General features: G+C 39.0%; 1 protein-coding gene across 2 annotated transcripts; it reads left to right on the plus strand.

Moving 5' to 3' along the window:
- Positions 1-7,386: 7,386 nt before the first annotated feature.
- On the plus strand, positions 7,387-12,934 carry zbtb22a (zinc finger and BTB domain containing 22a). Of its 2 annotated transcripts, XM_049475260.1 has the most exons (5): positions 7,387-7,557; positions 9,088-9,179; positions 9,278-9,489; positions 9,615-10,347; positions 10,545-12,934. In XM_049475260.1, exons 3-5 carry the CDS (start codon positions 9,283-9,285, stop codon positions 11,636-11,638), a joined length of 2,034 nt encoding a protein of 677 aa, XP_049331217.1. In that variant the 5' UTR covers positions 7,387-7,557; positions 9,088-9,179; positions 9,278-9,282; the 3' UTR covers positions 11,639-12,934. The 2 variants fall into 2 exon arrangements, with proteins under 2 accessions (XP_049331217.1, XP_022541268.2); XM_022685547.2 differs by lacking the exon at positions 9,088-9,179.
- The last annotated feature ends 14,493 nt before the right edge of the window (positions 12,935-27,427 follow it).

Below are 27,427 nucleotides of genomic sequence, written 5' to 3' on the forward strand. Positions count from 1 at the left end.
TCAGAAGTGAGAAGGATTTTGAGGGAAAGTCAGGGTTGGTGCTAGTAGCCTCACTCTTCAGAACAAGAAAGGGGAGGCTAATAGGTTTGGTAGGCAGGCAAGGCTCTGGGATCTCATAAGGTACCTGTTGCATGCACCCCTCGAATGTGATGAACCCTACCTAGCACCTGTACCAGCTTCCAGGCTGCACACTCCTGTCCTGGCAGTGGCATCCTCCTCAGCACCAGTGCCAGTGGAGCCTCCACTGCTGCTCCAGTGTCAGCAATGCCAGCGGTTTCTGTTCCTGCTCCAGCAGTACCTACTACTCCTGTGGTACCAACTGGTTCTGCTCCAGTGCCAGCAGTGCCCACCACCTCAGCTCCAGCGGTGCCTGCCAGCTTAGCTACAGTGCCAGCATCAGCAGCACCCACCACCCCTGCTCCTGTGTCGGCTCCCAAAACTATGAGGTGTATTCTGTACTATATATGTTTGTCCCTTCTTGTTTGTGAGAACAACAGCCTTTAGCCCAGATCGGTTCGTGTGTCCAGCTGGACTATTTCCGAGAAGTCAATTTCTATACATGTTGGAATGGCACAGGTGGTTTCAGGTAAACAACATACCGCTTCTCAAAAGGTCAATTCTACATATATGGTGAAGCTGTAAATAGGGTGGTTGGAATTCTTTAGGCATGCAGAATACCATATACGTGACTATGAAAGGCAATATAAGCTGTCAAAACACAAGACACGGGGAGAGAGAGAACTGGGACACCGAGAATTGACAAGCTCTCTCCCACATTTTGCTTCTGATTGAAATAAATATTTTGTTCCGATTAAGAAGGCAGTGTGCACTGAGTATTATTTCAAGAAAGACAGCCGTCCAAAAACACCCAAAGAGAAGTCCTGGAAAGACAAGAAGACACAACAACTATGCACATTGTGTGCTACTAGACCATCTCCCAGGTTGTGTGCTCCTAGACCATCCTCCAGGTTGTTGTATGAACCTAGACCATCCCCTAGCTTGTGTGCTCTTAGACCATCCCCCTCTTTGTCTGCTCCTAAATGATGCCTCGGATGTGTGCTCCCATCCCTCAGGTCGTGTGTTCCTAGACCATCCCTCAGGTCGTGTGTTCCTAGACCATCCCTCAGATCGTGTGTTCCTAGACCATCCCCCAGGTCGTGTGTTCCTAGACCATCCCTCAGATCGTGTGTTCCTAGACCATCCCTCAGGTCGTGTGTTCCTAGACCATCCCTCAGGTCGTGTGTTCCTAGACCATCCCCCAGGTCGTGTGTTCCTAGACCATCCCTCAGATCGTGTGTTCCTAGACCATCCCCCAGGTCGTGTGTTCCTAGACCATCCCTCAGATCGTGTGTTCCTAGACCATCCCTCAGGTCGTGTGTTCCTAGACCATCCCTCAGGTCGTGTGTTCCTAGACCATCCCCCAGGTCGTGTGTTCCTAGACCATCCCTCAGATCGTGTGTTCCTAGACCATCCCTCAGGTCGTGTGTTCCTAGACCATCCCTCAGGTCGTGTGTTCCTAGACCATCCCCCAGGTCGTGTGTTCCTAGACCATCCCTCAGATCGTGTGTTCCTAGACCATCCCTCAGGTCGTGTGTTCCTAGACCATCCCCCAGGTCGTGTGTTCCTAGACCATCCCTCAGGTCGTGTGTTCCTAGACCATCCCTCAGGTTGTGTGCTCGTAGACCATCCCTCAGGTTGTGTGCTCCTAGACCATCTCACAGGTCGTGTGCTTGCAGACCATCCCTCAGGTCGTGTGCTCCAAGACCATCCCCCAGGTTGTGTGCTCCCAGAACATCCCCCAGGTTTTGTGCTCCCAGACCATGCCCCAGGTTTTGTGCAACTAAACCATCCCCCAGGTCGTGGGCTCCTAGGTCATCCCCCCAGGTTGTGTGCTCCTAAACCATCCCCACTATAAAAACTTGTGTCTTAAGAAGAACAAGTACAATTAAATGCAGTTTAATTATAGAACATTGTTGTGATTAATCTGATTACATTTTTAAATGATGGACACCACTAATTTTTAGTGTACTTTTTTAGTTTCATTTTCCTTGTGTGATTTTTATTATTTTTATTTATTCTTCATTTAAGTTATTCCTACCTGTTTGCTTTTTCTTTTGATTTCTTATCTACTCTTGTTTTGTTTAAATAAATATCTTATTCCCCTTCATTTACGTCTACCCTCCCGTCCTTCAACACATGTAACAGATGTTGCAGGAGACTGATTTGTGATCCTCACTTAGGATTCATCTACAGATCAACACTGTCACAGATGTTTTTTCTAAGACCGCTTAGTAGAATAGCTATGTGTGCATATATAAGATCTGGTGAGATCTACTGGCAGCCCGACAAACCCTGGTACAAAACCCACAACCTTCTCACTGATTACACAATGTTCTAACCTAAGAAGAAGAGTTAGACTATGTATAAGAGGTAAATAAGGATAGATGAATGAACACAGAGTCAAACACTGTCCTGTAGTGATGCTCCAGATGTACAGTATGTGTTACTTAGGAACTTCACTAGTTAATGTAAAGGACAGAGTTCTGTAAGGAAGGTTATACTTCTTTTAAAAGGTCTGTGACATAGTGCAGCATGAGCTCTTTTGGGTTATATCACTAAACATTAGTCATTTTTAACTGTTCAAAATGCACGTTTAAAATATTATTAACTTTTGTGTCTAATTAATATTGTATGTTTATAACCAAATGAGGCAAATCTAGAAATAAAGTATCTAAAGTATCTAGTATCACCAGCCGTTCACTGGGTGAGAACAGATGTGTCTCTTCAGAATTTAAAATTGTTCTCTTGTATAATTAATCTGGTAAGCATCTGGAAATAGTTTAACTACTAAATGTCCCAAGAGAAAGTCACCCTGAGGGGAAACCTCATGGACTGCAAGGTTATCATAGTAGACTTAATTGTGGTGTTGGAATGAAGAATGCATTCAATATGCTTGATTAGTAAAATTAAACTTAATTAACACACCTAATCTCTGTTACAGTCCTCAAATAAATATGTAGACCCAGATTAAAATAATTGCTCAAATGTTGATCTTTAATATTGTTACACCTTAATCTGTGTTTGTAGTGTAGTGATGTTTTCTTGGTTTTTATTTATTCTTGTTTTGAGTTATTTCTACCCGTGTTTACTTTCTGTTTCATTTTCTTGTGTACTCTTGTTTTGTTTAAACAAATATTTTTGCATTTCCTTCCAACCTCTCATCCCTCAACAAGAGTGTGACCTGAGGCCAGGTCTAAATAGAGAAGTAGCAGATAATCCCTGGGCCTGGTGTGTAATTGGTCGGACTCCTCTTCCAAATGGCACTGCTGTGGGGTATGTTTTGGAGGAGACCTCCACTACCTGAAGCAAGAGTGGTCGTAGGGGACAGTGTGCTAGGTCTCCCCCTCCACAGGAGGATCTCCTCTTCAGAAGTGAGAAGGATTTTGAGGGAAAGTCAGGGTTGGTGCTAGTAGCCTCACTCTTCAGAACAAGAAAGGGGAGGCTAATAGGTTTGGTAGGCAGGCAAGGCTCTGGGATCTCATAAGGTACCTGTTGCATGCACCCCTCGAATGTGATGAACCCTACCTAGCACCTGTACCAGCTTCCAGGCTAGTGCCAGTGGAGTCTGCTAATCTTGTGGTACCAACCACTGCTGCTCTGATGTCAGCAATCCCAGCGGTCTCTGTTTCGGCTCCAGCATGTTTCAGGAGACTGATTTGTGATCCTCACTCAGAATTAATTTAGAGATCAACACTGTCACAGATGTTTTTTCTAAGGCTGCTTAGGAGAATAGCTATGTGATTTTCGATGCATATGAGATCTGGTTAGATCTACTGACAATGGTATCAGACCCACAACATTCTCACTGTTTACACAGTGTTCTAACCTCTAAACCCTGAGCCACAACTGCCCTAAAGCTAGCAAACTCATTCAGAAGTACTAAAGCCTTACAACCGCAATTAAACACATTCAATGCAATTAACACTAGTACTGAGATAAACCTTGTGGTGTGAACCTGGAAAAATCTTCAGTGATGTACTTCAAAAATATCCAGAGCTAATGTTTAAAACACCTAGGAGAAAAGTATTAGTTATTATTAATTATTATTATTAAGTAATTATTAGTCTTCAGTCAGAGTTTCAACCTGCTATTCTGACACCCAGTGGAAGTTCATTTCACCACCTCCAATCTTTAAATCTTTAAAATCTTGTGTTTAATATTTTAAATGTATTGTTAGCTTAGCAGTACAACTGCATAAAAAAATTATAGTAATTGACCTCAACATTAGGACTTTCTCATAATATTATGAAATTAATCTTGTAATATTACAACTTAATCTTGTAATGTTACTACATTAATCTTGTAATATTACAACTTTAATCTCGTGATATAACGACATTAATCTTGTAATATTACAACTTTAATCTCGTAATATTACAACTTTAGTCTTGTAATATTACAACTTTAATCTTGTAATGTTATTACATTAATCTTGTAATATTACAACTTTAATTTCAGAATATTACAACATTTGTTTTGTAATATTACAACTTTAATCTCGTAATATTACAATGTTATTCTCGTAATATTATTTTTTTATCCTCATAATATTACAGCTTTTATCTCATAATATTAGGAGATGAGGACAGGATGAAGTAGTAGCAAGTTATCTAGTTCACTAAGTCACTTAATCGTAGTGTAAAACCAAAATTAACTGGACTAAATGTACTGCAATATAATAATCAGACCCTAAACTGTGTTTAATGGTCAAAGTAGTTAAAAAGCTGATTATTCAGTTTCCCTTTTATACTGTGAAAGACCAAAATGATCCATACATCACAGTCAAAACTTAGAGCTGGATTTGCAGTGTTTAAAATAACCCTACATGGCCATCTGCTGGAGAGATGAGATATTAGCAATTTTTAATTGTTAATGAAATACATAAATTCTCCATCTGCAAATTATGTCAGAGTTCACTCTTACCAATATACATCATACAGTACTAGTTAAAAGTTTAAACACACCTTCTCACTCAATGTTTTTCTTTATTTCATTAGTTTTTTTCGTTTTCTGCATTGTATATTAATATTAAAGACATGGAAACAATTAAGGTTCACATATGGCATTCTGTAGTAAATAATAAAAAAAATGTTTATCCTCCACTGACCCAATCCCCTGATCTAAACCTGATGAACTGAGATGGTGATTTGAGGTGATTTAATTGGGATTTAATTGAGCTGGAGCTTCACAGCGTGAAGGAAAAGCAGAAACTATTGTTCTCCAGAAACTCCTTCCTTCAAGACGCTGAGAAAACTATTCCAAGTGACTCTCCCTCATGAAGACACTGAGATTAAAATACCAAGAGTGTGCAGATCTGTCCTCAAAGAGAAATGTGATACTTAGAATAATCTAAAGTATGAAACCTATTCTCAGAATCAGATCAGATCAGAAAATTCATAAAAAGAATGAAAACACATTGAATGAGAAGAGGTGTGTCCAAACTTTTGACTGGTACTGTATGTCCAAATGTTTGTGGAAAACCTTTTACTGAATAGTGCATTCAGCTAATTAAAGTTAGGGACCTAGGGGTGGAAAGTTATTCAAATTACTGTTTTAATGTTATTTGCAAAATTGATTAATAGAGATTGTATATCTTTACATATAGAAGCTGCCAGAGTAGACAGACATTTGCTACTTTTAGAAACATGTAAAGGATTTTATTATGTGGCAGTATTTTATATAACACTTTTCAAGTTCTGAAGATTAATACCAAATTCTAAAATTAATTAGAAATTGAGCTGCTTTTTTTCTTATTGTGATAAAAAGCACCTGACTGTTAGTATTTTAAGATAAAATTCCTGAGGATTTCTTAGGATTCATTTAATAATATTTGATAATGGTGATGTTTGGCTAAATTTATTACAATGGGTATTATTTTGGCCGGTCATAAAGACATGACCAATGCACCAAAAACTGTATCAATATAATTGTCAGTGGCATTTACTGGTCTTAAAATAAAAACAACATCGTATAGTAATACAAATTCTTATCGTGATAGGCCTAGTCATGACCTTTGGACCAGAGGCCTTGTAGGAGAAGATGATAGAATGTAATAAAGTTTTTTAGTTCACTAAAAGTCACTTAGTGTAAAACCAAAACTCACTGGACTAAATGTACTGCAATATAATAATCAGACTCTAAGGTGTTTTTAATGGTTAAAGTGGTTAAAAAGCTGATTATTCAGTCTTAGAGCTGGATTTTCTGTGTTTAAAATAACCCTATATGGCCATCTGCTGGAGAGATGAGATGTTAGCATTTTTTAATTGTTAATGAAATACATAAATTCTCCATCTGCAAATTATGTCAGAGTTTACTCTTGCCAATATACATCATACAGTACTAGTTCAAAGTTTAAACACACCTTCTCCTTCAATGTTTTTCTTTATTTTATTATTTACTTAGTTTTCTACATTGTAGATTAATATTAAAGACATGAAAACGATTAAGGTTTACATATGGAATTCTGTAGTAAACCGTAAAACAGTGTTTCTCCTCCACCTAATCCAATCCCCTGATCTGAAACCACCTCCAGAAACTCATTCCTTCAAGATGCTGAGAAAACTATTCCAGGTGACTCTCCCTCATGAAGACAGGGCTGAGTATGACAGGTTGGAGTGTGACAGGGCTGAGTGTGACAGGGTTGAGTGCGACAGGGTGGTTTGTGATAGGGTTGAGTGTGACGGGGTGGCGTGTGACAGGGTTAAGTGTGACGGAGTGGAGTGTTACAGAATTGAGTGTGACAGAGCTGAGTGTGACGGGACTGAGTGTGACAGGGAGGAGTGTGGCGGGGCTGAGTGTGACAGGGTGGAGTGTGACGGGGTAAAGTGTGACTGGGTGGAGTGTGGCAGGGCTGAGTGTGACAGGGTGAAGTATGACAGGGTGGAGTGTGACAGAGCTGAGTGTGACGGGGTGGAGTGTCACAGAGTGGAGTGTAGCGGTGTTAAAAATTAGCTAACAGTAGCCATAATTCATTATGGTATTTGTCACATTATACTATTTTAAGATTATGCAGTATTATTGTTATTTTTTTTTATTTCTAAATCGTTTTATGCAATGAGATTGAAATGTTGAGCCTGACAATTTAGATCTGCAATAAAAAAAAAAACATATTTTGTATTAATTGTATTTTTTATTTTTTATCTGATGTTCAATAGAAATGTAATATTTATTTTACAACATAATTCAAAGACACCATGTTATTTTAAATTATAATTTAAAAAATAATCATTCTGTTTAAAATTTGAAATATTATTATTATATTGTTTTGTGGAAGCAGGCTGGTTGTACAGATAGAGGGCGGTGTTTTACACTAAACACTAGGTGTGAATCACCATACTGACACCGAGGAGAAGAAGAGATCTTCGCAGGTCAGGTTGGACACAGATGGAACAGGTTTATGGTCTGGTTTTAATGAAAAAACGGCTTTAACACGGATTAAAACGATAGTTTAGAAGCTCTAACTGCTGCTGGTAAACCATTCCCTGTGTTTTCTGTGGGGTAAGTCTTGTTTTTCCCCTTTCTTTAGAGGTTGTGTTTGGAATTATCCGTTCCACCTTAAATAGTGCAGCAATCACAGTCTGGCAGCTCAGGCGCCAGACTGTGATTGCTGCACTATTTAAGGTGGAACGGATAATTCGTTTGGGAAGCCAGGCCAAAAGAGCATATCTGTTTAATCCGAGTCAGTGTATACTTTAGAGGTCGTTTCTTGTGATTATTATAGATTATTTAGATGGTAAAGATGCCGTATAAACAAAATATGGTGGGCTGAAGGGTCGTGTCAGCTAATCATGCTAGCTAACTTGCTAAGCTAACTGTTTAGCGAAATAAAATCGCATTAAATCGTGTTTTAATCTGATGTATTGTATTATAGTATGACCTCTAATGTTTACTTAGATTCATAGTTACCTGCTCTGGTTAAAGAATCCCTCTTTTAGTTCCTGGGAGCTTCGCTGACAGCTGTCAACACTGTATGCTAACGTTAGTTAGCTGGTTAGCTAGCTAGCTAGTTTGGTTAGCACGTTAACTAGCTACCTTTGGTTTATAGAGGTTCAGCTGTGTTCTATAGGGATCCATATTTGGTCCTGGAGGGCTCAGTTTTGGTCTATAAGGGTCTAATTATGGGTGTATATGGGTCCAGCTTTGATTTATATGGGTTTAAATCGGTTCTGGAGGGCTCAGCTTTGGTCTATAAGGGTAGAGATTTGATTTATATGGGTTTAAATCGGTTCTGGAGGGCTCAGCTTTGGTCTATAGGGGTTCAGGTCTGGTCCTGGTGGGTCCGTCATTGGTCTGAAAAGGTTCATAATTGGTCTATAGGGGTCAGGGGTCTGGTGGGCTCAGCTTTGGTTTATAGGGGTTCAGCTTTGGTCTATAGGGGACCAGCCTTGGTTTAGATGGGTCCAAATAGGTTCTGGATGGCTAAGCTTTGGTCTATAGGGGTCCAAATTGGTTCTGGAGGGCTCAGCTTTGGTGTATAAGGGTTCCATTTTGGTGTATAGGGTTCCAAGTCAGTTATGGAAGGCTCAGTTTTGGTCTATAGGGGTCCAGCATTGGTTTATAGGGGTCCAAATCAGTTTTGAAGGGCACATCTTTGGTCTATAGGGGCCCAGATTGGTTCTGGAGCTCTCATCTTTGGTCTTTAGGGGTCCAGCTTTGGTTTATAAGGGTTTTGATCTATTCATCCTAATTGGACTGATAGAAAATCTCCAGAATGATTTGTATACATTTGTATACATATTGTACACTTAATATTAATAGAACATGTCCAACAAATGTATTATATTTATGTATTTGTGTAATAAATATGGAATTTAATCATCATTAATGTTTTTTAAATAAGAAATGGAGATACAGTATCTATCTATCTATCTATCTATCTATCTATCTATCTATCTATCTATCTATCGGTAATTACTCTACAGAAGGGCAGCAAGGTATAATACAGAGATGTTTAGCTGATGTTTTAGATGTATTTGAAGACATCAGGCCCTTCATGATCTGCCAACAACAAGTGATGGAGGTTTTAAGCACTGAGGATGTTCTGGTGATGCTATAAGCAACACAATCAGCAGTATTAAAACACCAATTTTTGGGAGTGTGAGGTGGTCACGGGTTCCACAGTAAGAGCTATTTCTAAAAACATAATTTGATGACTTCTTTTTTGGTTAATGGCTTATATTTAATGTTTGCAGCTGCACCTGTTCCATTTTCCTTCCAGGTGCGATGGATAAGGTGTTGAGTGGTGGTGGGACTCCCACCGGCTCAGTGGTCCAGGTGTGTTTTCCCAACGTGCGAGCATCGGTGCTGGACAACCTGAACCGGCAGCGAGAGGAGGGCCGGCTGTGCGATTTGTCCATCCAGGTCCAGGGCCAGGTGTTTAGGGCGCATCGCTGTGTGTTGGCTGCTTCCTCTCCTTATTTCCATGACCAGGTACTTCTTGAAACATCTTGAAATGGTTTGAATTTCTAGATCCACTGAATTGAGTAAGCTGAAGTGATTTTAATCTTTTGCAATGCATAAAATAGTACTTTTGTATTCATTTGTACTTTCTTCAGGTGCTGCTAAAGAACGTCACCACAGTGTCTCTGCCGTCGGTCATGGACCCCCTAGCCTTTGAAAGTGTCCTAAACTCTGCCTACACTGGTCAGCTGAGCATCGTGCGCGACGACATCGTCAACTACGTCACGGTGGCCAGCTTCCTGCAGATGTGGCACATCGTGGATAAGTGCACGGACATCCTAAAGAGGTCACGACCTCTGACGCAGGTCAGCCCGGGGGAGGCCAGCTCCTCCAGGCACCAGTCTCCCAGCAGCTCGGACTGTTGCCTGACGGACCCGGAGGAGCGTGAGCGGAATCAGGGGGACCATGGCCCTGGCATGGAAAGGAAACACCTGACGGGGGACCACGGCACGCTGCCACCGCTGGCCACCTGGAGGAGGCCACAGCAGCTCCAGCAGCACCAACAGGGCAGATGGGTCAGATCCAGGCTCTCTCTCCCCTCCCAAAACAGACCAGAAACTCCTCCATCCAACTGCAGCCCTACTGGTGAAGGACAACAGCCTTGCAGCCCTGAGAGCCTCTGGATGACCAGCGGCAGCATCGCTGCAAGCGACAGGCACAGAGTCCGCGCCCGCCTCCGAGGGGTGCAGGACAGCAGGGAGCGAGGGATGAGGGAGGAGGAGGAGGAAGAAAGAAGACGTGGGGAGAGGTGGATGGAGGCGGATGAAGGTGTGGGGGAGGAGTTGGAGGAGGAGAGAGTGAAGGTGGAGTTGGAGGAGCGTGGCGCTGGTGAGTGGAGCGTCTGCATCACTGCTGTTTAGCTGCTCTCTCGCTCTCGCAAAAGCAGCAGCAGCAGCAAGCAAAAGCTGCCCCCTGATCTTTAAGAGGGAGCATCCCACATTCTCTGACAATGTTCTGCACCGTATGTCTGTGTGTCTTGTTTTTTGTGTTTGACCGTCTCTTCTCTGCTCTTCTCTCTCACTCAGGAGGCTGTGGCTCAGGGACAACTCTCAAAGAGGAGGGAGAGAGAGAGGGAGGGAGAGAAAATGCAGAGAGAGACAGAGAGCAAGAGGAAGGGTTTCTGTCAGCTCAGGCTCACGCCAGCGACCCGCAGGGAGAGCTCGCCGCGTCGGAAAGCGCCCCTCCGTCTCTTCCGGGGCCCTCCTCGCGCCCACAGTGGCAGCCTGCGTCCGAGTGGTCGGCAGGTCCGTACACTCAGCCTGGAGGCGGCAGGTTGCTGGAGGATCACTCCAGAGCAAAGGACGGCGACGAGGACGATGTGGAAGAGGAGATGGACTTTGGTCGTTTTGCGGAGGCAGGCTTCGAGGGAGAGACGTACGACGAGATCGAGGAGGGCACCGGACAAGTATCTCAAAGGCCTTTGCTACCGGTGTCTCCTGGCGGCGGCGGTGGCGGAGGCGAGTTCGTGTTGGGGCCTTCAGAGTTGGGCTGGACCTCCGGAGCGCTTTCCTCCCCGACGCACTCTTCCTCCCTCCCTCCTTCCTCCTCTCCCATCCCCTCCTCCTCCTCTCCCCCGTCTCTGGCCGGGGCGCCCTACATGGGCAAAGTGCACTTCTGCCACTGCGGCAAGGCCTTCACCCTGAAGAGCATGCGAGACCGCCACGTGAAAATGCAGCACCTGAACCTGCGACCTTTCGCCTGCCCCGTATGCGCCAAGAGCTTTAAGATGAAGCACCACCTGACCAAGCACGTGAAGACCCACGGCGGCCTGCGTCCATACGAGTGCGTGATCTGCGGCAAGAAGATTGTCTGGAGGGACAGCTACCTCAAGCACCAGGCGCGGTGCCAGCGCCTCGCCGCCAAAGCAGCCATGGCCGGGCAACACCACGATGACGTCGAAGCGATTGCCGACGGCAACGAGGCAGAGCCGGAGCAGGATGAGGCGGGGTTTGAGTATGGAGATTACTTGTGCGAGGGGCCGGGCCAGGTAAAGATGGAGCAGGGGGAGGGACGGGAAGACGAAGACTGCATGGAGGGTTTGGTGGGGAGAGTTTCAGGGCAGCACAGAGCTCTGATGGAGCAGGTCCTGAAGGAGGAAGATAGAGGCAGGTACTCATGAGGGAAGGGGAAAAACAACCTGCTGCTGTATGAAACCTCTCCGTCTAGAAGCTGATCGGAGGTCAGCTTCTTTTTTAGTTTTTTCATTTATTTTCAGTTTTACAAAATTGTCCAGTTGTCCTCCTACTCATAGAGTGGTTCAACCAATACAAGAGTCAGTGATAACCACATTTTAGAACACTGTTCAATCCAGAATTGACAATCCAGCTGGGTAAGTTTGAATAAAAAATAAGTCATATGATTTTAAATGCTTTTAAATCTCTCCGTCAAATAATGCCGCCTCTTTTTAACGTGGGTGCTTATGTCTGGGCTGACGATACCCGTTCAATTAACTAAGAAGCCTCATCAGTAGTTCTTAGTTCTTAGTAGTCTCATTATCTGCTTAAAACAAAGAGATACATAATTAATGCTTGACCTGCAGGAACAAAGCCTGCAAGTAGCACCTCTGGTCATTTTAGGCTGCGAGTAGCACATCTGATCCAATCTTTTTATTTTATTTTATTTTTTATTTAAGCGAGACGTTTACGGTTAAGCTTATTAAAAATTTAGATTTAATATAATTCAGCAAAGTTTGTTTAACACTGCATGAATAAGGGGGAACGCTTGAATAAAAGCCATGTGAATCTACTGTATGTTTTATATAAAACGCAGGTGAAGTTTCCCAGCTGCTGGACTGACGGTAAAAAATGCAAGGTCTACGTTGTCTCACTGCAAGGCTAGTTAGTACAACTAACCACCCAAAGGGTAGGAGCCAGTTTTACGTCAGTATTTTTACTCCGATACTTGACCTACATGTGAACCTATTGATGAACGACTGTTTGCCAATTTTAACTGCTGTTAAAACCGTTGATTGATGTTGCTGTCGCCACTGGCCTTAATGGATTACCACAAGAATCTGAAAGAAGAAGAGTTGATCACAGTGTACCTGGGACATTTGTGTACGGACAGTTCCTTCAAGTGTTAATGTTCCCAACATGCTTTGTTTTTTTTTTTGTTTTTTGTTTTTCGGGTAGCTTCGGGTATTCCGTTAAGCACTGGCAACTTTTAAAAGACTCACTTTTAAAGATGTCTGTAAGCGTAAATCATCCATGTGGAGAAGTCAGTATCCTTCTGTTGTGCCGCATGTCATAATGTACATGTATCGCCTGGACCTCGGAACAGGCTTCGCTTGTGTAGCTTCATATGCAGTTCTCATTTCTCCCCCTTTAGGGGGAACGCTGGCAAAGCTTTAGTGCTAAATGTTCAGAATTTGTATAATACTGAGTGATGTCTATAAATAAAGAATTTTCAGACATTACACAGATGAAGTCTCTAATTATGATGTTTACTCTAGTCACACTTATTAAAAATGTACTTTTATCTTCATGTCTTAGTGTTTCGGGCTCTGCATGCCACTACACTGGATTTAAAATGAATCAGATGCAGTTAAAGTGCAGACGTTTAGGTTCAATTCAAGAGTTTGAAGAAAAAAATCCTGTATAGCGTTTAGAAATTGCAGCCATTTTTCTCCAAAGACTCCTTTTTTCAGCAGCTCAAAAGTAATTGGACAAATCAATTTGACCATAAATTAAAAGTGAATTATTAATACTTTATTGAGAATTCTTTGCATACAATGCATCTTCAATTAGAATATCATTGAAAAGGTACTTTATTTCAGTAATTATTTTCAAAATGTGAAACTCATTATATAGATGTATTTAACACAGAGTGATCTATTTAAAGTATTTACAATTTTATAGTGGAGGATTATGACTTACAGCCAATAAAAACCCAAAAATCAGTATCTCAAAAAAAATTATAACAATATAATAAGACCACTTGATACTTTTGGCAGTGTGGGCAGTGTGCCAAGTCCTGGGAAAACACTACACTGACTTTATACTTGATAATAAAACACAGTGGATCAACACCAGCAGATGACATGTCTCTCCAAACCATCACTGATTGGTGGAAACTTCACACTAGACCTCGAGCAGTTTGTACTGTGTGTCTCTCCACTCTTCCTCCAGACTCTGCTCCCTTGATTTACAAATGAAATGTAAAATGTACTGATGATCAGTGATGGTTTGGAGAGACATGCTGATCATCTGCTGGTGTTGATCCACTGTGTTTTATTATCAAGTCTAAAGTCAGTGCAGTTTTGTTTTCCCACAAAATCTTACAGCACTTCATGCTTCCCTCTGCCACTGACAACTTTTATGGAGATGAGGATTTCATTTTCCAGCAGGACTTGGCACACTGGCCACTTCCAAAAGTATCAATTGGTCTTATATAATATTCTAATTTTCTGAGACACTGATTTTTGGATTTTCATTGGCTATAAGCCTTAATCATCAACAATAAAAGAAATAGATCACTCTGTGTGTAATACATCTGTATATTATATTTCACATTTTCAACTGAATTACTAAAATAAAAACTTCTACTTCTCAATGATGTTCTATTTTTTTTTAAATGCACTAGTAATTTTGTATATGGCCAGTATTTTTATTTCGATACTTGCTGATTTATTTATTGTATCCTGGAAAAAAGGACCAAGAAACGCTTCCCACATTAATACAAGTGGCCACATTCTTTAAAATTAATTGATTTTGAAATTTCTTTTTATTAATTTTAAAGTTATAGTGGTTATATTGTTATACCAGGGTGTCTCTGTAAATTATAACTGTGTATATCGGCCCTGGCATCAGCAGATGCATACATGTGTAATATCAGATATTGGCCCAGAATTCCCACATCAGTTTACCCCTAGTTTTAGTTCAAATCCTGCATGAGAAATTCTAGCTGCAGCCACAGGATGGCGACACACTCCAGTTTAACCACACAACTCAAACTAATACCTTAATCCTTTGACACACCAAATGTCAGTGTGTCCCATGACTTTTGCCATTTCCTATGGGATATGCAGTACCATTCAAAAGTTTGGGCACACCTCTTTTTCTTATTCATTGTGTTTTCTTTTTTTTTTACATTGTAAATTTAATATTGAAGACTATATTAAAGCTATACAGGAACACATGCTGAATTATTTGGTAAACATTAAAAAGTGTTAAACAAACCAGATTATGTTTTCTACTTTAGATTCTTCTAAGTATCACATTTATCTTTGAGGACAGATCTGCTCACTGTCTTCATGAAGGAGAGTCACCTGGAATAGTTTTCTCAGCGTCTTGAAGGAAGGAGTTCCTGGAGGTGCTGAACAATAGGTGCTGCTTTTCTTTCACGCTGTGAAGCTCCAGCTCATCCCAATTAACTGTTTGGGATGTTACTGTTTACTACGAAATTCCATATTCCGTGTCCCTTAATTGTTTTCATGTCTTTAATATTAATATACAAACAAGAAGGTGTGTCCAAACTTTTGACTGGTACTGTATGGGTGGGGTCTCTGTTGGTGATAGTTCCCTCTATGATGGATTCCTGGTACACATGTGATGTCATGGTGATTATGGTAATCTATTGAGTGAATAACCTTTCTGTCCAAAGAGAAACATGTATCTCCAAAACACCAACTTTACAGGAGAGAGAAAAAACCTTCTTCACTTTTAATGGAAGTCAATGTAAACATTTCTTTTATTTCAGGTAATTGTAGAGGGATTCTATTGGTCTATTTATCAATAAAGTTTAACACAGTATAAAGGACAGTGGGTTTGTTGAAATTATATAGTAATCTAAAAATCCACAAAAATGGAGATAACTGTTTTTCATTGACAATGTGAATCGTAAATGGTACGGTCTTAAATTGGAGAAACAATGGAAGTGTATTGGTGTGACTTGACTGATAATTATATTGTGACTTGACTGATAATTATATTTACTTTAAAGTACATGAAAAAAATGTAAGAAAAAACAATAATTGAGTTTCAGTCTGCGCCCCTTAACAATTAGATTTTTTTAAAGTTTAATAGATGAGCCGCACTGAAGCTCAGGTAAATTTTAATATAAGAACATTATATAACATACAGGCAACTTACTGCACTACAGTCCTATGTTAGCTTCAAATTAATTACTTAAAGGTTCATTTGTATCTTTACACATTTACATGGTTTAAATCAGTTCATACTACATAATAGAGATAATGATCTTTTTATGTGTATTTCTCTTTTGAACTTATGATAAAAAAATACATTTGTATTTTATTTGGACTTACAGTTTTATAGGTAAGAAAAAATACAAAGAAATTAAAACAAAGGATGTGAATAACTTGGTTGTCCTTAGAATTCCTATTGGATATCTGCTTGTACCAAGAGTTGGGTGGCCTGTTGCATTATTAAGTAAATTGGTGTCTCATTATTTTAACATACTCTGTCGTTATTTTTACATACTAATTAAGCAAGGCTTATTAAAAAATAATGACTTTAAATCTTAAAATAGTTAGATAACATCTCAAAATAAGGATTTAGTATCTGAAAATAATGACATAGTATCGCAAAATATGTACGTTTTTTTTTTTAGATGTCAGGAATTGACTTCCATACGAAAAATTTGAAAGTGCAATATAAAAAAAATGTAAAGATTCACCACATTTTCATTTATTTATGTGAAAAGAATATTTTAATTAATCGCAGGGAAGGCTGCAGAATTAAAAAAAAGCACAGCAGGTACTTCCAAAGAATACTTCATTTCATTTGTTTAGAACCAAAAGGAACAAATCTTAATCCGATAAGATTTAGGTAAAATAAATACAAAAAAAATATTTGTTCTTGTTACAGTGCCAGACTTGGTTTTGCTAGGGTTGGTTGTTCTAGGTTGGGTTTGGCTAGGCTACTTGTCTGCTCTGACACATTGTGGTGGTATTAACCAGCCAATAAAAAGCTCATCAAAGCTCATCTTTCCTCCTGACCTCCATATCCTCAATTGAAGGCAAATGTATATAATAATATATCAATCACTGACAATTAATTAACACTCAATACATTCCCATTTTATGCGGTATACTAAAACTGAAAACAAATACCCATGTCAGGGCGGATGCAAATGCAAGTACATTTCTTTAACAATAAATGAACAAACAAACTACAAACCAAAAGCCAGAACACTGGGAACACGAGCCAAGGAGGTAAATGACAGGGAAACATGGCAAGGATGTGACAACCCAATTATTCAGCTAACCAAAATCCTATTTCATACATCAAACAACAAAATACTTAATAAATTAATTCCAGCAATTAAAATAGAATTTTTAAGCTTACATATTTGTTCAGTCTGATGCTTGTAGCATTTTAAACAGCCAGTACGTGTTTTACCATTTCTCTCCTACAATAAACGAGTCTCTGGGTTTTAACAGTCTGTATCTACTCTGAAGGACTGAGCTGGACTTTATGTCTCCCTGCTGCTCAGCCTGCCTGCCAGACTCGAAGGAGAACCACACTGCCAGCAGCTACTGTAGCCAGGAGAAACACCAGAGCAGCCAGACCAACCCCACCAAACATCAGCCCTGTCTCCACCCCAGTCTCACCACCTGCATGTAGAGAGAGAGAGGGGAAAGAAGCGTGATTACGTCGCATTTATCAGAAAACAGCTGAAATATTGTACTCAGCAACCAAGATGTTGGCACATGCAGTTCTCATTTTATACTTAACAACCGGAGCTGCAGCTCGAAACAGGTCCCATATTATACTCAGCAACCGGGTGTTGTCAAAATTAATGCTTATATATTTTTAGTTTAACAAAAAATATCATAGCTTAATTTTGCATTTAGTTCACACATATGCAGATCATTTTTGAGTTAGTGTTATATTTGTCTTTACATTTAGAGCTTTCCGTTGTTCTGGATGTGGATGAACTTTGGGTAGATTTACTTTGAGAATCTACTACAAAATAAAGTATAATTATTCATTATTTTACATTTTACCAATAATTCTTAATGGGTTAACACACTGTAAATCCAGATAAGCACAATGGACAGTGCTCAGCTTCACTCAGAAGATAACCCCTTATATTTTATACAGTGTTGAGTGTTCAAAAACCATCCCCTAAGGTAACAATTCATGATCAATTTCCATACTGATGATCCATGACTTTTGCCATGTGAGTGTTTAACACAATAGAGTATATTTAACTCAACTCAACATATACTTCATTCTTACCTGAGTTCATTGCTTTTGGAGGGTTAGGACCTATTTAGAATGTAAAAAAGATCAATTATATGTATATTATTAATATTAAATCTTAGTTTGTCCATACAAGCTTCTGACATGATTGTTAAATTAAATTTAATGAAGTTTCCATACTTACGAATAGTTGGTAAGACTTTGAGCTTCACTGTAGTTCCATTACAGTAGTATCTACCAGCGTCTGATTGTGAGACTCTGAGGATAATCAGCACTATATCTGCTCCTGATCTGTAACGCCTGTCCGGGTCAGACATGTGTCTGGTTATTTCTCCATTATGAGTGGTGAGGATGCTCTCGTTCTTTCCATCGATGTCTCGGCTCCATGTGACTTTACCTGTAGATAGTTTTCCACATCTCAGGGTGGCCCTGTTTTGCTCTGTCTGGCACACATGAAGAACTTCTATCAGGAAGAAAGGTAGACATAGACATAGTGGAGGACTGTTAGTATTATTATTATCGTTGTTATTATTATTATTACGTAATTATACTCATATTGCACCTTTCTGAAGCAGCAGCCATTCATGCACAGCATACTCTTAACCGGAAACAACCACACTGAACCAAACCAGAGTGGCAGCCCATAACTAGGCATACACACTCACATTCACACATACTCAAACAACCGCCAGGCCAATTTAGAACATGGTTTCGTAAGTGGTGGGCTGTGAACCACCCCCTAGTGATAGGTGGGCCATCTTAAGTGAGAGGCCGTCTTCTATAGTTGGCTGATTATTAAGTATATAAGTAAAAAATGAGAGATCAATAGACTTCATACAATAAACATAATAAAACTGTTAATAGAAACAACAACAGTGCAATTAAAGCAAATTAAACGTTGTAAGTTTGAGATGATGCATTAATGGGTGTCTGTGGCAGAGCATTAGCTAACCTGAGGTTAAAATAGAAATGTTAATTATATCAGAGGAAACCCACACAGCCGCACAGAAGGTACAGAAACTCCACCCAGCGTTTCTGTTTAGATCTACACAGGTCTTATAAAGGTTTGTAAAGCCTCCAGACTGCGTATATCTGACCTAAAACTAAATCAGAATTTCATGCAAATCTTAAAAGAACCAAATCAATCAAATGAGAGAAAAATATTACAAATCTGTGAGTGGAAAATCAATCAATCAACCTTTAGCTTGACTCCGAAGTTAATTGAGTGCAATCCTCATTTTCAATGTAGCCAAGCATTTACAAAAACAGGGATTTACATGACAAATAAAATAATAAATGAATTTAATCATTTTAAAAATTACAGTAAATAAAAGATAAAAATAGATTAAAAATAAAAATAGAATTAGAATAAAAAGAAATAATAAGAATAAAATTTGGTTTATTTGATGAGAAATAAAGATCAAAAGGAAACAAAAATAAAACAACTTTTTTTTAAAATTAAGCTAAAACTAACTTTTACATAATACAAAAAAATCCAAATAAGTAAATGAATTGAAAATATTAAAATAACACAAATAATAAAAGTAATAATAATAAAATCTAAATCAAAATAAGATAAAAAGCAATAGTACCAAATTATTTAAAAAAATAAATAAAAAATAAATTAAGGAAAGAATAAAAAGGAAATAAGAACTAAGACAAGATATAAAATATGAAACATAAGTTAAAAATGATGTTAAAAGTTAAAAAAGACTGAGTGACACCAGTGAGTTTAAGAATTTCCTGTAGAGAGTTTAAAACAAATTTTATCATATAGCCATATTTCAAGGAATTTACTGTATATTCTGTGACTCTCTCAATGGAGGATCCTTCCAGGAATCCTTACCATATTAACAGCACTAAAATCAGTATTTAGATATTTAAAAAAGGATTTAAACCAGATAATTTGGTGAAGCAGAAGGTGAAAGTAGAGGCAGCGTTTTAAAAAAATCAATAGATATATAAAAAAATAAGGATCTAATAAGTCTGGTCTTCATAACAGATATAAAGATGCCACGAACAAATGAAATTGCTAAAGAGCTCAAAAAGTGCTTGTTTTTTGCTTTTCAGGCTAAATTAGGTAATGAATCCATCTCTCAAGGGTTTGGAGTCAACGTTTGAACCACCAGTCCACACCCAGAGTGTCCACCAAGAGCAAAAGGTGTGTAATAGTCTGTGAGATCTTAGAGGACCCCAATGAAACTGAAGGTAACTTCTAAGCAACTGAAGGCCCAACTTTCTCCCATTGACTTATGTATTAAAAGTCTACTCACCACAGAATGTGAAGTATAGATTTCCACAGATCAGCAGGATAAACAGAGGCTTTAGCTCCATTCTCCACGGCAGGATATGAAATAATGACACACTGCTGTTTTAAGCGCTGTTCATTAGATCAGAAAACAGGAACTACCTCATCTCTGCAGTTTCTCATCATCAGCATACTCCCATGTTCACACGTATTCTACACCTCCTCGTAGCAGATCATGAGAGTCGCCTCTGTAAACATCCTTCAGTCCTGCAGGGCCCGATGTTCACGTCGGATCCTCTGTAAGGGCAGTACAGGCCAAAAGTTTGGACACACCTTCTCTTTTTCAATGCGTTTTCTTTATTTTCATGACTATTTACATTGTAGATTCTCACTGAAGCATCAAAACTATGAATGAACACAAAAAAGGTGATATTCTAGTTTCTTCAAAAGATCCACTCTTTGCTCTGATTACTGCTGGTTTGCACACTCTTGGCATCATTCTCTCAATGAGCTTCAAGAGGTGGCCACCTGAAATGAAGAAAAGTTTTCCAACAGTCTTGAAGGAAGGAGTTCCCAGAGGTGTTTATTAGCACTTGTTGCTCCTTTGCCTTCTTCACTCTGTGCTCCAGCTCACCCCAAACCATCTGGATTGGGTTCAGGTCCGGTGACTGTGGAGGTTCAGCTCTTTTTTTGTTAAGTACATAAAACTCCACATGTGTTCATTCATAGTTTTGATGCTTCAGTGAGAATCTACAATGTAAATAGTCACGAAAATAAAGAAAACACATTGAAAAAGAGAAGGTGTGTGCAAACTTTTGGCCTGTACTGTATGTAACTGGGGATGAATGTGTTGAAAATGTGTTTTCGTTATTCTGTGAGAGCACTAAAAATAAAAAAAGAAATGTTTTGATCTAAAGAGGAACCATTTTATTTCTCCATTTCCTTTAAAATCTAAACATATACTATAAAAATCCAACCCATACCATTTTTAGACCTCATAGCTGGGAAATCTACCAATTAACAATATTAGTCAAATGTTTGGGCACCCTTCTCATTTAATGTTTTTTTTTATTCTTTTATTTTGTGATTTTAAGATAATTAAAGTTATAGTTGCCCCCTTGAACTTTTCAAACTTTTGCCACATTTCAGGCTTCTTTAGATGTTTAAAGCTTGGGAAATCTTTAAACATCCAAATCCGGCTTCAAACTTCTCCACAACAGTATCTCGGACCTGCCTGGTGTGTTCCCTGGTCTTCATGATGCTCTCTGCATAGCTTTAAACAGAACTCTGAGACTGATCACAGAGCAGGTGCATTTATACAGAGACTTGACCACACACAGGTGGATTCTATTTATCATCATCATCAGTCATTTAGATCAACATTGGATCATTCAGAGATCCTCACAACTTCTGGAGTGAGTTTGCTGCTGCACTGAAATAAAGAGGTTGAATAATATTGCACGCTCCACTTTTCAGTTTTTTATTTCTAAAAAAAAAGTTTAAAATATCCAATAAATTTTGTGCAGACATTCAAATTTGCAAAAATGAATACATATATATATTTTTTTTTTTTTTTCTTTTACCAGACATGGATATATTTTAGAGTACTCAGAAGTAAAACAAGTTTTGATGGGAGCCATGATGCTCCTGAACGCATCCCATACCTGTAACACAAGCTGACCACAGTACTAACATCTGTAAGAAGCTTCTGCAGATGTTCTACCAATCAATCGTGGCCAGCATTCTCTTCTACGCTGTGGTGTGCTGGGGAGGCAACATGAAGAGGAGAGATGCATCACGGCTGGACAAGCTGGTCAGGAGGGCCGGGGCAGTGGCTGGAGTGGAGCTGGACTCTCTGGTTACAATAACTGAGAGAAGGACTTTGGATAAACTGCTTTCTATCATGAACAATGATAGTCACCCACTTCACACCACCATCATGAAGCAGAGGAGTGTGTTCAGTGGCAGACTGCTGTCACAGAGCTGCACAACAGACAGACTCAGAAAATCCTTCATCCCAAGAGCCATCAGACTCTTTAACTCCTCCCATCGGGGACGGGATGCTGCTACTGACTGAGTTTAACTCAGTCACACCACATGGACATTATTACTCCACCACTTAATTATTTACATTAACACTTCCCCAACCTCACTTACGTTCAAGTACACTTTACTCATGATTGGGTATTCACATATTCACAATCTCCTTTTAGAACTATATTTGTTACAGATGCATATTTATATTATATTTCTATGTCACATCAGTCACTTTCATAATCAATGTCATTGCACACTGCACTTTGCTCTGTTAATTATTTAATGAACATCAGCAACAACTGCACTGCTCTGTTTACAGATATGTATCTTACCTTGTATAGTACGTTTTTGTATAGCCTTATATATATATATATATATATATATATATATATATATTTTTTTTTTCTCTTTTCTTCTTCTTTTTCTCTATTCTTCTGTTTTAATTTATGTTTGAATCTGTTTCTTATTGTATTGTGTTGTTGCTGCTGGATGCCTAAATTTCCTTCGGGATAAATAAAGTATCTATCTATCTATCTATCTATCTATCTATCTATCTATCTATCTATCTATCTATCTATCTATCTATTCATATTCACAGTAGTTCTCATATAGCAATTCATACATATCTGTGCCGCCTCACAGCAAGACGGCCTGGGTTCGATTCCCGGCTGGGGCGACCCGGGTCTTTCTGTGCGGAGTTTGCGCGTTCTCCCCGTGTCTGCGTGGGTTTCCTCCGGGTTCTCTGGTTTCCCCCCACAGTCCAAAGACGGCGCGTTCAGGCTAATTGGAACTTGGTTGAAATTGCCCCTTAGGTGTGAGTGTGTGAGTGAATGTGTCTGTACTGTTACCGACCTACGAGTCCTCTTCTGAGGACAAGATCATAGAACCTTGTGTATAAACGTTACCTATCCTGCCACGAAATAGCTGACGAAGCTGATGTGGCGTTAAATTCGACTAACCTAACCTAACCTAACCTACATATCTGTGAGTTAAACTAAATAATATACAGATGCAAGAAAAAGTATGTGAACCCTTTGGGATTACTTGGTTTTCTGCAAAAAATGGTCATTAAATGTGTTCTGAGTCACAAAAATAGACAAACACAGTCTGTTTAAACTAATACCACACTAAAAATTATATGTTTGCATGGTTTTATTGAACACAACATGTTAACATTCACATTGCAGGGGGAAAAGGCCCTGAGGCAGCAAACCAGCTCATAACAATAAGAATAATACTAATTATACTAATAATAATAATAATTATTATTATTATTATTATTAGTATTAGTAGTAGTAGTAGTAGTAGTATTAGTACTATTAGTATTATTATTATTGTTTTTGTTTTTATTATCATAGTGAATATTATACTACCAGTCCTGTAGCACTCATGACCTGTAAGATAGACTTAAGACAATAGTACAAGTTTTATAACATAATTTACCAGTTATACTGAAGACTGTATTACCAATCCTACAGCACTGGTGTTCTGTGAGACGGAACATTTTAGTACAAGTTTTATAGCACAACTGATTTTAATCAATCAATCAACTTTTATTTTTTTCACTTGGGAGTACATTAAGGGTGACCCTTATTTACATTGCAGCCGAGCATTTGCAGTATAAAAGGGATTGAAATATTAGATAAGAAATTAGAAAAAAAAAAATATATATATATATATAATATAAACTTTTTTTTATAAATTTATCAGTTAGTCTGAAGACTAAAGTAGTTGTAGTTCCCCAGGCCTGTAGAACTGGTGACCTGTGAGTTAGCCTGAGTATATATTATAGTACCAGTCCTACAGCACTTTTAAACTGTGGCTTAGAATAAAGATTGTTTTGTACCAGTCATATAGCACATACTTTATATTCTGTGACTTAGACTGAAGATTTATAGTACCAATCATGTGGTCCTACAGTTTTTATCTTTTCTAAGAAGCTGATTTTAACCGTCTCCTTTCCCGGCGGTCCATCCCTCCAGCCAGGCCTGATGGAGCATCACTCGCACTGCAGCTACTGTAGCCAGGAGAAAGACCAGAGCAGCCAGACCAACCCCACCAAACATCAGCCCTATCTCCACCTCACTCACCCCACCTACAGAAACAGAGAGAGAGAGAGAGAGGGAATATGTGAGGAAAATCACCAATGGAGTGGTATCAGTGCTTTTAGTTAAGGGACATACAGTGGTATAAAAAAAAGTTTGGGCACCCCTGATTTTTTTTTTATGATTTTCCTTTATAAATCATTGGTTGTTCGGATCAGAAATGTCAGTTAAATATATCATATAGCAGACGAACACAGTAATATTTGAGAAGTGAAATTAAGTTTTTAAGATTTACAGAAAGTGTGCAATAATGTGTTAAACTAAATTAGGTACCACTTTAAAATAAGATTACCTTTATAAAGGGTTTATAAATGGTTTACAATTAGTTTATTAATGGTTATTAAAAATCATTAATAATCAGTTATAACGCATACGTAGAAAGGGCAACAATATAGATGGCTGTGGGTTCACTATTTGGGAAACAACAGATCATTGTTGCCCTTTCTACATATGTGTTATAACTGATTCTTAATGATTTTAAGGCATTTACAACCTAATTAGTAACTATTAATAAACTAATTGTAAACCATTTATAACCCCTTTATAAAGGTAGTCTTATTTGAAAGTGGTACAGTAAATTAGGCTAAACACTGTGTTTTATTGATTTGAATACTTTTAGCACTAATTATTGGAACACAAAATCTGTTTGTTAAGCTCATTGACCCTTGACCTACATTCACACAAGTGAATCCTGCGAATTATGAGAAAGGGTTAAGGAGCCAATTGCAAGTTTTTCTCCTCTTTTCTCATCTTCTCTGAAGAGCGGCAACATTGGGAGCCTCGAAACAAAACTCTACTCTTAAATTACCTGAAAATAAAGATTGTTCAACATCATGGTTTAGAGAGGAAGACCTGAAGCGACAGAACAAGAAAAATCTCAGATAATCAGAGGAGAAGGATGGAGAGAACAGTCATAGTCAACCTACAGACCTCCAGAGTTCCAAAGACCTACATCATCATCCTGTTGCAGATGGAGTCACTATGCATCGTTCACTATTCACTATTCAGTGTACTTTACACAAGGAGAGGCTGTATGGGAGAGTAAGGAATGCAGAAGAAGCCTTTTCTGAGCACACGCCACAAACAGAGTCGCTTGAGGTATGCTAAAGCTAAAGCACATTTGGGGAAGAGAGCATTTCATTTTGGAATAAGGTTCTGTGGACTGATGAAACTAAAATTATTTGGATTGAGTTATTTGGAGGGGTGCTATTTATGAATGGAGGAAAAAGAACACAGCATTCCAACTTAAACACTTTACTGCTCCCCACAGTAAAATCTGGTGGCAGTTCTATCATCATGCTGTGGGGCTGTGTGATCAGTGCAGGTACTGGGAATCTTGTTTAAGTTGAGTTTAGAGGCTGTTATTTCTGTAAAAAGACGATCTCCTAAATATTGATGTCATTTGTCTGTTGGGGTGCCCAAATTTGTAATGTGTAAACTGTAAACTGTACCTGTAGCTCTTGTGGATTCAATGAACTTTTGGTTGGACGTGGGTCTGGCCATTGTGCTGGTTGTGACTTCTGTTGTGGATCTTGCTTCAGTATTCTCTGTTTTTCTGGTCCTCTTAATCAGAACATCCTCTGCAGACACAAGTTTGATCCACAAGACGCTTATATTAGAAAATCTTATATTTAAAAAAAAAGGCTTAAACATATATATATATATATATATATATATATATATATATATATATATATATATATATATATATATGTAAGGGGTCGGCCAGTGCTGCCAGCGGCCAGCAGGGGGCAAGCACAAAAACGCCAGAATGCCAGAAGGTAATCAGTGCAAACGAGACACACCTGCTGGCACTGGTATATAAGACCAAGGAAAGCAGCACACTCTTGCCACACCTTTGTAGAGGGGTGACCGGTAACATAGGGTACTGAAGAAAATAAAAGAAAATAAAAAGAAAATAAAAGGAAAAGAAAAGATCTCATAAAAAAGAGAGGAAAATAAGAGATCTGAAAAGAAAGCAAAAACTTACAAAAGAAACAAAGAAATAAAGAAATAAGAAATAAGAAAGAAAGAAAAGAGCTCAAAAGAAATAGACTTCTTTTAGCAAGTCTGTCCTAAGTTTCCTTTTTAGTTTGTTTGCCTTTCCTTTGTTTGAGCAATGCCATGTGGCATCTCCTTTGTTTAGTTTTCCCGCCTTTTTCCCTCCTCGGTTAAGAGGGTGTTATTCCAACAGCTGCCTGTCCTTGCCAGTGGCGCAGGAGTAGAGTGTTGGCCCAGCACTGTCAAGGTTGGGAGTTTGAGCCCAGCATAAAGCAGTCCCTCTCACACCACTTCACATCCTTAAATCCTTACACAAATATTACTTACCTCTTTGCACTTGGGTCCAGTCCTTAATAGTCCCGTGACAATATATATATATATTATTTTATAGCTGAATTGTTGTTTTAAAGTAGTCCTGCTCAAAATTTTTCTAAACATTTTCTAACCTTTAAAAAATGGTTTTATTGTGGTAATTTACGCCTCTACAGCGCCCTCTCAGGTTCAACTGTGCTATAGGTGTGGATAATGTTTCTGTGCACAATATGGAAATCAGTCAATCAATAATACCGCCCCCTGCTGACATACAATCATCTGCGTCTCACCACTATCAGAGCTCAGCCAATCAGCTGCCCCTCCAGCCCTGCCCCTAAACCCATACATCACCCAGCATTTTTTTAATTTGAGCTAAGGGTGGAGTCTAAAAGGTAAAACTAGATCAGGGGGTTTATTTACTATTTTAACACTATAAGAGTCGCACAGCAATACAGTCAATATCGTCCACCCTCACCTGAAAGGTGTAACTACTCACCTGTTGGAGGTGCAGAACTCACTACGGTGAGGTCCGCTACAGGAACGCCGTTACAGAAGTAAATCCCAGAGTCTGAGAGAGAGACGTCCCTAATCATGAGCGATAAATCCCTTAATAATACGCTGAATCTGTTTTCTGGATCAGGTCTGTGTTTCGCGGGGATTTCTCCATCTTCAGCTGTGATGATCGCCACTCTGCTTCTACTAGTGCCTTTTTCCCAGGTCACTGAACCCTTATTTTCACAGACCAGGCGAACAGAACTCCCCTGTGTGGCTGTCTGATTAAACAGGGCTGATAAAACAAATAAAGATTTACTGTTAAACACTCCACACAAGAGAAAAAAGGTTTTAAGTGACCATTGGTTCTAAATAAGGAAAGTATTAACTATTTTTTTGCATAAAAACATAAATGCATATTTTTTTTCTTCAATAAGCTTAATTAATGATATTAGTTTAACTATATCACCTAAATTAAGTCACTTGCAGTCAAATTTCAACATATATGGTACAAAGTTTGGACATGCCTCAAATTTAGTGTCTTT

The sequence above is a fragment of the Astyanax mexicanus genome, chromosome 2 (assembly GCF_023375975.1).
Source record: "Astyanax mexicanus isolate ESR-SI-001 chromosome 2, AstMex3_surface, whole genome shotgun sequence".
In the NCBI taxonomy this organism is placed as follows: Eukaryota; Metazoa; Chordata; class Actinopteri; order Characiformes; family Acestrorhamphidae; genus Astyanax; species Astyanax mexicanus.

Bases quoted from the DNA above. Each gene is read 5' to 3' on its own strand.
- zbtb22a (XM_049475260.1), top strand. From the start codon at position 9,283: ATGGATAAGGTGTTGAGTGGTGGTGGGACTCCCACCGGCTCAGTGGTC. The intron at 9,490-9,614 runs GTACTTCTTGAA...TACTTTCTTCAG, and splicing joins CTCCTTATTTCCATGACCAG to GTGCTGCTAAAGAACGTCAC. The intron at 10,348-10,544 runs GTGAGTGGAGCG...TCTCTCACTCAG, and splicing joins GTTGGAGGAGCGTGGCGCTG to GAGGCTGTGGCTCAGGGACA.